Source organism: Equus asinus, chromosome 25, assembly GCF_041296235.1.
Source record: "Equus asinus isolate D_3611 breed Donkey chromosome 25, EquAss-T2T_v2, whole genome shotgun sequence".
NCBI classification, from domain to species: domain Eukaryota; kingdom Metazoa; phylum Chordata; class Mammalia; order Perissodactyla; family Equidae; genus Equus; species Equus asinus.
Window position 1 is genome coordinate 14467559 of NC_091814.1, and position 11847 is coordinate 14479405.

Here is an 11847-nt window from a genome sequence, read left to right on the forward strand (position 1 = left end):
TACACTTACTGAACAAACTCATAATTACTATGACTGAATGAAAATCTTAGCAATGTGTAATTAGTGCAGAAGATGAAGCAGAGATGGGTTCATACTTAACTAATGGACACTGACTTCTAGTTTGAGTGAAACCAAGTTCCAGGACTTCATTTTCTCCTCCAAAAAGAATGCGAGTAATTAAATGCATATGTGCAGTTCATAAAGGCAATGAAAGTGGGGTAGGTTTGGGTCTTCTCCCTCAATGAATAAACCTGGGATGATAGGAAGGTGCTCTGGAGAGGAATTTGGGAGACAAATAGGGGGAAGTTCAGATCTGATTGGCTAGAAAGGAAAGATCTTTGAAGCTGGAACTAGGCTCTGATGATCACCTTTATCAGTTATTTCTCTTCCCTGTTTTCTATTAAAGGTAGAAGCTGGGGTGAGGGATTATTTGAGTTGCTTTGAAAGTTTCAGTTGAATAAGCTGAACGTTAGATTTAAAGTAATTTTTTTTCAGTCCTGGGAATAACCTTTGTGATATCTACTCCAGTCTCATAATTTGAAATATGAAACAATGGAGGCCCAGAAACCTGAAGTGTCTTGCATGAGGACACACAGATAGTAAAGTGAAGGAAGAGGCCAGAATGGCTACTTTACCACTGTATGCATATTACCTAGAATGCCTTGCATATAGCAGGATCTCAATAAATATTTGCTGAATGAATGAAGCTCAGGCTTCTGATTCCTTGTAGCATTCTTTCCACCACACCAAAGAAACTATGGCAGATATAACAAAAAAGAGTGTCTTTGAGCAGACAGGATCTGCTTGTACAATGTTAAAGGGTAAAGATAATCAGGATAAAGATAGGTTTCTCTAGCAACATGACCTCACCTTACATCGTGTATTAGTTTGCTTGAGCTATCATAACAAAGTGCCACAAACTGAGTGGCTTAACCAACAGAAATTTATTTTCTCACAGCTCTGGAAGCTAGAAGTCTAAAACCAGGGTGTTGGTAGAGTTGGTTTCTTCTGAGCATCATGAAGAAGGATCTGTTCCAGGCCTCTATCCTTGATTTATAGATGGCCATATTCTTTCTTTATTTTCACATTATCTTCCGTTGGTCCATGTATGTGTGCAAATTTCCACTTCTCATATTGGATTAGGGCCCACCTAATGAATTCATTTTAATTTAATTACCTAATTAAATATTATATCTCCAAATACGGTTATATTCTCTAAAGTACTGAAGGTTAGGACTTCAACATATAAACCTTTAGAGGGAACACAATTCAGCCCCTAACACATGGCGACCAGGTTTTCCAACACAGAGTATATTAAACTCTCAACCTCTTTCTCCAGCAGCAGCCACAGTGATGTAAATAGAGCTCCCAGTTTATAGTTAAGCAGCCAATTGCACAACAATGTCAAGGTTCTGCCCATGCATGTATGTTATCCAGGTGGAGCAGGAGGATTGGACTGCCAGCATGTTCTCCTGCCAGCATGCTAAAAGAAGAGCCATAGGGCATGGGCTGGTTGACACATTTTTTTTTTAACTACATGTTATTACAACTGTGATGAAACAATGCTTTCTTCTTTGGAAGTTGGCTCTTTCCTCATCTTGTAAAGTGCTACAAGAAGTCTGAAGGGCTTTGATTGTTTTTACTATAATTATTATTGTTGAGCTGTAGCTTGACTGATGAGTGTATATTTCAGGAGTATCCTGGGGCTGGCATTTATAAGGAGGCTCTGAAATGAGTGCCCATTGAGAGGATCCTGGGGAAAGGCAGTAAGGCTCTTCTAGGGTTTCTTGGAACATCAAGCATACACTTACTTTAGGAGAAAAATAGTTTTGTAGTTAGAAATCATTTGAAAAATATGAAGTTCCAAAGGGCAGGGGATTCTAGGTTCTGTCTTTGGTGGGTATCTGCTATTTAAGTTAAAAAGAGAGAGATGCTGGTGCTCCCTGTAGAAAATGCCACCTTACTGTATCAGAGTGATACTCAGCTTAGCTTTCTTGTCTTCACCATTGACAAAAATGTTGAGTGTCTATAATTTAGGACATCTTCTCATCCATGACCCTCACAATTAGAAATGATGCTATTCTGGATTCCGGCCTTTTTGGATTTATTCCTAATTACCAAGGTGTGAAGACTAAATAAAGACTCCAGCAGGTAGCACAGGGGTATTTGGATCATTAGATGATATTTTGATGCTTTTGTCCTGATTACTGTTAAGCACCTTCTGACTAAGTCACTTCATAGATTGTGTTGCTTAAATTAATAGGTCATCTACAATTCCTGTAATGCTGAGCTGAACTTTCAGGCCATTTTCTACTATTGGCTCATCAGCCATCGGAGACCAAGAAACTGCTGTATTCTCAGAAGAAAATGTTAACAAACACTGGGAGTGCCATTATTTGTTATGACCAGTGAGTCACTGCAAGAAAGGGCACAGAAAGCTGTGGGGTCAAGAACAAAAACACGTGGAAAGAGAATCCTAGTTTGGGGATGGAAATAATACAGAGCTCACCCTAACAGGGAGAAATGGTTGGGGAAAATAGAGTGATTTTTTTTCCCCTTTTTCATATTTAGACATAGATAAGAGTAACCAAATATCTTAAAATGACTGAGAACTTTCATCAGTTCCCAGACCATTAGATCCTGAGTTATGATTTGATGCACAGTTAAAACAGACAAAAATATTTGTTTGCCAAACATTTATTATTAATTTTTTATACAGTCAAATTATTTTAACAAGAATGTCTCCAAGGTAGTATCAATAGGCCTCAAAGGATTGTGGGCTGATGGGTCTTGTCAAAGGGCCTCTAGGAACTTGCCCCGCTGTTCACAGATTTTTCCCTTCCCTCCCCCAGAATGCTCTCTGTGATCTCTTATTGGCCCTAGAGCAAGATAGATGTTTACAGGATCCTGAGCAGGTTCCCTCTCAGCTCAAATTAACAAAGGCAATATTCTCAAACTCATCAAAGATTAGGGGGAGAGAACTGAGCACTACAGACTACAGCAGACACAGTTTTAAAATTTGAGCTCTGGAGTTGTTTGAGAAACATCTTGCTTTTGCTTCATGAGATTTTGTGTTTACGGAAATAAGTGTAAAAAAAATCTTGATTCAGCTTCTAAGTCTTCAAGCTAAACTTTATTCTTGACAGATATTTCTTCCAGTTATGGGCTGATTTCACAGGGAGTTTTTCTGTAGAAGTCACTCCCCTGGGACTGCTCAAGTGTTGTTGTAAAAATTCGGTCCTCTCCAGAATCTGTAATAATTATGCCACAAAAGATGAGAGGCTATTTAGAGGTAAATATTAAGGTCATTTAGGCCCAAGAAGAAATACCAACTTGAACATTAAAAAATCTCAACTCCCACAAGATGGATCAACCATTGAAAAAAAAATGCCCAATTCGTTTGAATCTCAAATTGTCATATTATTCTTGTCGCTTTTGAAAGCAAAAAATCAACATGCTCCCCAAACAAAACTACTTAAACAAATTAAGTGATTTATATGTTTTTCAAAATGCACACCACATCTGCACCAAAGAGCAAAGACATCCTGCAGTAAAGAACTACTTGAGGAAGAATAAAAGACAGGAATAGAAAGTACATGATGACATCAGTGTAGTTGAAGATTTTGGAAAAAAAGACATTCTAACGGAGAGCTTTCCCACAACCAGAAACATCTGAGGCATTCGGTACTCAGCGTTTCTCACTTTCCTTTGCTAGCAGCTTTGGCAGGTGTCGGGGTATCGGCGGCATCTAAGGGCGGTACTGCGATCTCTGCTCCTGGATGTACTCGTAGAGGGGGCTGGAGCGCACCGGGACGCTGGCAAACTGACGCTTGCCGGGCTCCAGAACCTGCCGACGAGCCTTGTCTGCCTCCCAGACCTGGCCGCGGCTCTGCTGCGCTTCGCGCTCTTGGCGGCGCCTCTGCTCCTCCTCCTGCTGGCGGCGGAGCTGTTCTTCTTGCCGGAATTTCCTCTCCCGCTCCTGCCGGCGCCTCTGCTCTTCTTGCCGCAGTTCTTGTTCCTGACGACGCCACTTCTCCTCGCCGGCAAACTGCGGCTCCGCCCGGAACTGCTGCTCCCGCTCCTGCCGGCGTCTCAGCTCTTCCTGCTCCTCGCGCCGCAGCTGCTCTTCCTCGCGGAACTTCCTGTCCTGCTCCTGGCGCCGTCGCTTTTCTTCCTCTCGCTCCTGTGGGAGGCTCTGCTCTTCCTCGAGGAACTTCCTGTCCTTCTGCCACCGGCGTCTCTCTTCTTCCTCTTGCTCTGCGCGCCTCAGTTGTTCCTCCTGGGAGAAGGCTCCATCTAGTTCCTGGCGGCGCAGCTGCTGTTCCTCCTCGCGGAACTTTCTGTCGCGCGCCTGGCGAAGCTGTTGTTCGCGCGCCTGGCGACACAGCTGCTGTTCCTCCTCACGGAACTTTCTGTCGCGCTCTTGGCGGCGCAGCTGCTCTTCCTTTTCCTGCAGGAGCTCCTTCTCCTCACGGAACTTTCTGTCGCGCTCCTGGCGAAGCTGTTGTTCGATTTCCTGGCGGCGCAGCTGCTCTTCTTCCTTTTCCTGCAGGAGCTCTTTCTCCTCACGGAACTTTCTGTCGCGCTCTTGGCGGCGCAGCTGCTCTTCCTTTTCCTGCAGGAGCTCCTTCTCCTCACGGAACTTTCTGTCGCGCTCCTGGCGAAGCTGTTGTTCGATTTCCTGGCGGCGCAGCTGCTCTTCTTCCCTTTCCTGCAGGAGCTCTTTCTCCTCACGGAACTTTCTGTCGCGCTCCTGGCGAAGCTGTTGTTCGATCTCCTGGCGGCGCAGCTGCTCTTCTTCCCTTTCCTGCAGGAGCTGCTCTTCCTCACGGAACTTCCTGGCGCGCTCCTGGCGCAGCTGCTGTTCCTCCTCACGGAACTTTCTGTCGCGCTCTTGGCGGCGCAGCTGCTCTTCCTTTTCCTGCAGGAGCTCTTTCTCCTCACGGAACTTTCTGTCGCGCTCCTGGCGGCGCAGCTGCTCTTCCTTTTCCTGCAGGAGCTCTTTCTCCTCACGGAACTTTCTGTCGCGCTCCTGGCGACGTAGCTGCTCTTCTTCCCTTTCCTGCAGGAGCTGCTCCTCCTCGCGGAACTTCTTGGCGCGCTCCTGGCGCAGCAGCTGCTGCTGCTCCTCACGGAACTTTCTGTCGCGCTCCTGGCGCAGCTGTTGTTCTTCCCTTTCCTTTAGGAGCTCCTTCTCTTCGCGGAACTTTCTGTCGCGCTCCTGGCGCAGCTGCTGCTCTTCTTCCCTTTCCTTTAGGAGCTGCTGCTCTTCCTCACGGAACTTTCTGTCGCGCTCCTGGCGCAGCTGCTGCTCTTCTTCCCTTTCCTTTAGGAGCTGCTGCTGCTCCTCACGGAACTTTCTGTTGCGCTCCTGACGCAGCTGTTGTTCTTCCCTTTCCTTTAGGAGCTCTTTCTCCTCACGGAACTTTCTGTCGCGCTCCTGGCGACGTAGCTGCTCTTCTTCCCTTTCCTGCAGGAGCTGCTCTTCCCCACGAAACTTTCTGTCGCGCTTCTGGCGCAGCTGTTGTTCTTCCCTTTCCTGCAGGAGCTGCTCCTCCTCGCAGAACTTTCTGTCGCGCTCCTGGCGGCGCAGCTGCTCTTCTTCCCTTTCCTGCAGGAGCTCTTTCTCCTCACGGAACTTTCTGTCGCGCTCCTGGCGCAGCTGTTGTTCTTCCCTTTCCTGCAGCAGCTGCTCCTCCTCGCAGAACTTTCTGTCGCGCTCCTGGCGGCGCAGCTGCTCTTCTTCCCTTTCCTGCAGGAGCTGCTCTTCCTCACGAAACTTTCTGTCGCGCTCCTGACGCAGCTGTTGTTCTTTCCTTTCCTTCTGGAGCTCCTTCTCTTCGCGGAACTTTCTGTCGCGCTCCTGGCGGCGCAGCTGGTCTTCTTCCCTTTCCTGCAGGAGCTGCTCTTCCTCACGGAACTTCCTGGCGCGCTCCTGGCGCAGCAGCTGCTGCTGCTCCTCACGGAACTTTCTGTCGCGCTCCTGGCGCAGCTGTTGTTCTTCCCTTTCCTTTAGGAGCTCCTTCTCTTCGCGGAACTTTCTGTCGCGCTCCTGGCGGCGCAGCTGCTCTTCTTCCCTTTCCTGCAGGAGCTGCTGCTCTTCCTCACGGAACTTTCTGTCGCGCTCCTGACGCAGCTGTTGTTCTTCCCTTTCCTTTAGGAGCTCTTTCTCCTCACGGAACTTTCTGTCGCGCTCCTGGCGACGTAGCTGCTCTTCTTCCCTTTCCTGCAGGAGCTGCTCTTCCCCACGAAACTTTCTGTCGCGCTTCTGGCGCAGCTGTTGTTCTTCCCTTTCCTTTAGGAGCTCCTTCTCTTCGCGGAACTTTCTGTCGCGCTCCTGGCGGCGCAGCTGCTCTTCTTCCCTTTCCTGCAGGAGCTGCTGCTCTTCCTCACGGAACTTTCTGTCGCGCTCCTGGCGAAGCTGTTGCTCGCGTTCCCTGCGGCGCCGCTGCTGTTCCTCCTCGCGGAACTTTCTGTCTTCCTCCTGACGGCGTCTCTTCTCTTCTCTTTCCTCTCTCAGCAGCTGCTCTTCCTCTCGGAACTTCCTGTCGCGCCTTCTGGCTTCCTTTTGCTCTTCTCTCTCCAGGAGTTCTTTGGCTGGGAATTGTCTGTCGCGCTGCTGCCAGCTCCTCCTCTCTTGCTCTCTTGCTCTCTCCTCTTCCTGTTCATCCTGCAGGAATCGTCTCTCCCGCACCTGGGCATCTTCCAGTTGCCGGATCTTTTCTTCATTCTCTCTGCGTTTGGAGTAAACTCTGTTATTACGAACTTCATTTTCTTTTTCTGGTTGCCACTGCCATTTCAGATCTCGGCGCTGATCCTCATCACGGAATTGCCGCTTCCTGTCCAGGCGCTGCAGCTCCTGTTCCTCCTCCAGATACTGCCTGTCGCGCTGTTGGCGCCTCTTCTCCCTCTGCAGCTGCTCCTCCTCGCGCTGCAGCTGCTCCTCCTCTTCCAGATATTGTCTCTCCCGCTCCTGGCGCCTCTTCTCCCTCTGCAGCTGCTCCTCCTCGCGCTGCAGCTGCTCCTCCTCTTCCAGATATTGTCTCTCCCGCTCCTGGCGCCTGTTCTCCCTCTGCAGCTGCTCCTCCTCGCGCTGCAGCTGCTCCTCCTCTTCCAGATATTGTCTCTCCCGCTCCTGGCGCCTCTTCTCCTTCTGCAGCTGCTCCTCCTCGCGCTGCAGCTGCTCCTCCTCTTCCAGATATTGTCTCTCCCGCTCCTGGCGCCTCTTCTCCCTCTGCAGCTGCTCCTTCTCGCGCTGCAGCTGCTCTTCCTCCCGATATTGTCTCTCCCGCTCCTGGCGCCTCTTCTCCCTCTGCAGCAGCTCCTCCTCGCGCTGCAGCTGCTCTTCCTCCCTCAGCTGCTCCCGTTGAACTGGCTTGGCGTACAACGTGTGCCGGCGTCTCTGGCTTTCCTCCTCTAGTTGCCACTTCCATTTTTGGTCGCGGCGCTGCTCCTCATGGCGTCGCTTCCTCTCCTGCTCCTCATGGAGGCTCCGTTCCTCGCGGAACTGCTGTTCCTGTTCCCTCTCGCGTCTCTGGCGGCGCTGCTCCTGCTCCTCCTCCTCCTCACGGAGCAGTTGTTCCCGCTGCCGGCGCTCCTCTGCCCTTAGCTGCTCCTCCCGCTGCTCCCGCCACAGGGGCCTGGCCGACAGCTCCTGGCGGCGCCTCTGCTCCTCCTGCCTGCGGGGCCTGGAGTAGACTTTGCTTTGACGGGCGTCGGCCTCGCTTTCTAGTTGCCACTGCCACCTCGGGGTGCGGCTCTTGCCCTGCTCACGGGCCTCTTCCTGCTCCACCTCCTCCTCAGCCAGCTCCTGCTCGCGCCTCAGCTGCTGCTCGCGCCTCTCCTCCTGCTCGCGCCTCTCCTGCTCCAAGCGCGGCTCCTCTCTCTTCAGCTCTCGCTTTCGTAGCTGCTCCTCTTCCCGGCGCTTCTTCTGCTCCTGCCTCTCGCGTTTCAGCAGCTCCTCCTCCTCCTCCTGCAGCACCCTCTCGCGCTGCTCTCGCCGCTCCCGCCTTTCCTGTTGCTCCTCCTCGCGGTGCTCCCTCTTCAGCTCCTGCTGCTCCCGCCTTTGCAGCTGCTGTTCTTCCCGGCGTTCGCGCTGCTCCTCCTCGAGGCGCTGTCGCTCCCGCTGGTCCTGCCTCTCTCGCCTTTGCTCTTGATCAGGAAACTCTTCAGGCTCCCGACCCTTGCGCCTCTTCAGCTGCTCTTCCTCCTCAAGACGCTCTTCCTGTTCTCGCCTTTGCAGTCGCTGCTCACGTCTCTCTTGCTTCTCCCTCCGCTCTTTTTCCTCAGCGAGCTCCCTCTCCTGTTCCTGCCTCTTCTGCCTGCGTTCTTCTTCCAGTTTTCTCTCCCGGGGCTCGAATCTCCTTTGGTCTTCTTGCCTGCGATCTTGTAACGGGTACCCCTTCCCCTCACACTTGGTTCCCTTCTCATCTAGCCCCGACGCCTGGCCGAGAGCGTAATAACAAGCTTGAGCCACCTTGAAAATGAACAGGAGGAATTCGTTGAAATCGACAAGCCCGTTACAGTCGCGATCCAGAAGTTCCAGGATCAGATCTACCGTCTCAGGGTCATGTGGTCTCTATGAAAAAGAAAAAAAATTTTTTTTTTTTACAGTGTACTACTTACAGATAGTAAACTTTCACTCACATACAAAATGTCTATTTTATGATATGTTGACTCTCAAAAGACATTAAGAGCAATTAGAAAAACGCCCAGTGTGTGTCGAGTGTTGTTGACCCCGTGTAAAATGTGACCACTTCATTTTAAAGCATACATTCGTTGGAAATTTTTGTATCTTGTAATTTAATGCTGATCGAAAGAACACAAGTTCTTTTTAGCTGGTGAATGAGAATGAATTCATCCTCAAGAGAGAAATACAATAGAAATTTGTGAAGATTTGTAGCAGCCGTTTCTGTCTGAAATAGCCAGAACCTCTGATTTGATTTTTATCCCATACTTGAAAACAGAACAAAATATGTATGGTAACACCATTTTACCAAAGAGGAGGCTGATTTTAATTATTGAAATTTGGAAGTAAATTTAAGTTCCTTTCAAATCCAGTTTGATCTGATATCCTTAATGATAACTTCTCATGAACGGTTCATTCACATTGACGTTGCCATCAAGTACATGTAATATTTACTGGAATCTTCTTTAGTACTCAGACTACAATGCTAATTCAGTACTTTCAAAAACTGAGACATGAATGGGTGATGTAATGTAGAGCTGCCATGGCCTAAAATGAATATAGAGTCACCATTCCTTGCTTTGGTCTCTCCTGAGAAGAATTTCATAACTTTAAATCAATAGAGAATTCTTTTTCTTGTTATTTCTTACCCGAAGTACATCTCCAAATTCTCTTTCAAGAAGGTTCTTCAGGTCTTTCTTGCTTAGTGCTGCCCCATCACAATCATGTGTGGCATATTGATTGAAAATTTCAGTGATATCGAAGATGCTTCTCAGAAGTGCAGACATTTTTTTCCTTCCTTTAAGTCCAACTAAACCTAGAAAAATAAAATAGGATCCAGAATCAAAACTCTGTTTATTATCTTTGGGAGGCTTCATCCACACTGTTTCAGGCAGATCCCTAAATTGACTTTACAAAATTAGTTATTTTCAACTTGGGCTTTCAAAGCATTTTATCTTTGAATATTGTACTTAGAGAGGGGAAGAGAGATCCTGAGAAATTTCAAGTCAGGGAATTATCTTTAGACTATCTTATGGTCAGCTTTTGATTGCCCACCCAATCTGGATTATCTAAAGCCTCTCCTTCTCTCTCTTCCTGCTTCCTAGCATATTTCAGATCAGACAGTGAAGAATGTAAAAATTTAAATTTGATATGTTGCTACTCATAAGGAACTTCCTCTAAAGTTGAACAGAGAGGATATGTGAAAGCCAAAAGGTGAAGGAAGATTCGAGAGTATCTTAAAGTGGATAGAAGCCATGTATGCCTAATTGCGGCAGCAAAACATTTGGTGGTAACTAGAACAAAAAAAAGGGAATGTGGATTATTTCCTAACATTATAGTCCATAAGAGATCTAGGAGTATAATTCATAAGTCACCAGTTCTAAAATTAAGCACTACTTCTTCCTAGTCAAAGGTGGCATTGTAGTATTCACATATACCAGTGCAGAAAACAGAGAGTACATGTTATCTACCTCAACTCAGATAAGTTACAGATATTCAGTTATTGAAAGGTTCTGAGAAGTACTTCCTGACTGGCTACCACAGTCAATGGGTCAAACTGAAGCTGGAAAACTTTGAATAATATTAATCTTATGGTTAGCTTTTGTTAAACCCAATAAACCATTTGAATCTTGGCATTATAAAAAACAGGAGTTAGCCAGCAGAAGATCAGTGTTAAAAGAATACATGGGAAGTTTCACTGCATGAGTATAGTGGTTCACCTAGCTGGCTTCTTTAATTACTTTTCAACTCCAATACCTCAGATGTCATAACTACACGAAGATGGCCTATAATGGGTAGAACCAATATAAAAAGAGAACTGAGGGTTGGCAGACTTTTGAGATGGCAGTTTTTCGGAAGATGAACCAACCCCATCAGAGTCATCCATGACCATCCTCCATCTCCTGACATGCAAACAAACTTATTGAGTTCAGAGCCTTGAAAGAAGAGCCATGTCTCCATTGAAGTGATGGCTCCAACTACAAGAAGATGGCATGGAGTTAGTGGGATTTAGACATCCTTGTAAGATACTGATGCTTTCTGGCACATAGACCGTCCTGTTTATCATGACCCCCCACCCACCAACATCTACAACAGCTGGAAAACGAAGAATGGTACAGAAGAACATGATCCCACTGAATGGGACTTACCCACTTCACCAGAGGAAGGAGTTGAGTGCTCGCTGACACTGCTGGCAAGTGTACTGGGCACCCAGGAGCTGGGCCTTTTATAGGGATTTTAATTGTGCCCTGAGGAGCAATTGGGAAGGAGACACCCACTCTGTGGGATGGCCTGATTCATTCCTAACAAGCCCAGCTCCACCTCTGTCTCCACAAATGCTTGTTGATTTCACTATTTGCTCACGTAGCTATTTGGCACGAGGTTCACAGACTTTGCCTCCTGACAGTTAGGATATTGGCCCCACCTAACATGAAAGGATGGAATATTTGGCAGAATCTCTAATTTTCTTTAATTTTAAAATTAAATAAAACAATAAAACAATGAAATTAATGTTCAGAATTTTAATTAATTATGACTTCATTACAAAGTAGTAACATTTAAGCTATTTACTTTATAAAAGATATATTCTAGGTTGGAGTTAAGCAGAAACTTTGACATAAACTGATGAAAACCAATTAATTTCTCCTTGGGATGTGACAGTCCATGGGGAGCTGCTTATAGCCTTGCCTAAAGCAATTCTAGAACAATGAGAGGGTGTAAGGAATTGATTTTAGTTTCTTCTCTAAAAATGCAGGTGGAAAAAGAATTTACGTTTGTATTTTGGGTCTTGTGATGATTTTCCTACAGATTGGGGATTGCCTCCTTAGTAAACTTTGGAGGGTACTTTAAAAATGTGTTTTCATTAAATTGTTCTTAAAAGAACTTGAAATTGTGAAATTTCATTCTTAGGGATATTACATCTAAATGAAGTTTGCTCATTTCTTTTCTCATTAGCATATTGATGCCCCTGTAGAAAAAGAGCTAGTGTAATGCATTGTTGTAGATATAATCATCCTGCTCAGCCTAAGTTACTAATGATTATGACACCTAAACACTTGAGTCTGCTTCTCCTGGAAGCACATTAAGGTAATCGGTCATTCTAGCCCATTATTGTCTGTCAGGGCTTTCTCAACCCTGGTGATCATTTGCACATCTCAGCA

General features: G+C 46.9%; 1 protein-coding gene across 1 annotated transcript; it reads right to left on the minus strand.

Moving 5' to 3' along the window:
- Window positions 1–2663: 2663 nt before the first annotated feature.
- Window positions 2664–10895, minus strand: TCHH (trichohyalin). The gene is made up of 3 exons (XM_070496920.1): window positions 10837–10895; window positions 9337–9503; window positions 2664–8578 (listed from the first exon to the last, which is right to left on the minus strand). Exons 2-3 carry the CDS (start codon window positions 9472–9474, stop codon window positions 3749–3751), a joined length of 4968 nt encoding a protein of 1655 aa, XP_070353021.1. The 5' UTR covers window positions 9475–9503; window positions 10837–10895; the 3' UTR covers window positions 2664–3748.
- Window positions 10896–11847: the final 952 nt, after the last annotated feature.

What these genes read in the sequence shown, in the direction of transcription:
- TCHH (XM_070496920.1), bottom strand. Translation starts at nt 9,474, where the DNA reads ATGTCTGCACTTCTGAGAAGCATCTTCGATATCACTGAAATTTTCAAT. An exon ending in AATTTGGAGATGTACTTCGG is followed by an intron (nt 8,579 to 9,336) that starts GTAAGAAATAAC and finishes TCTTTTTCATAG; the next exon opens with AGACCACATGACCCTGAGAC.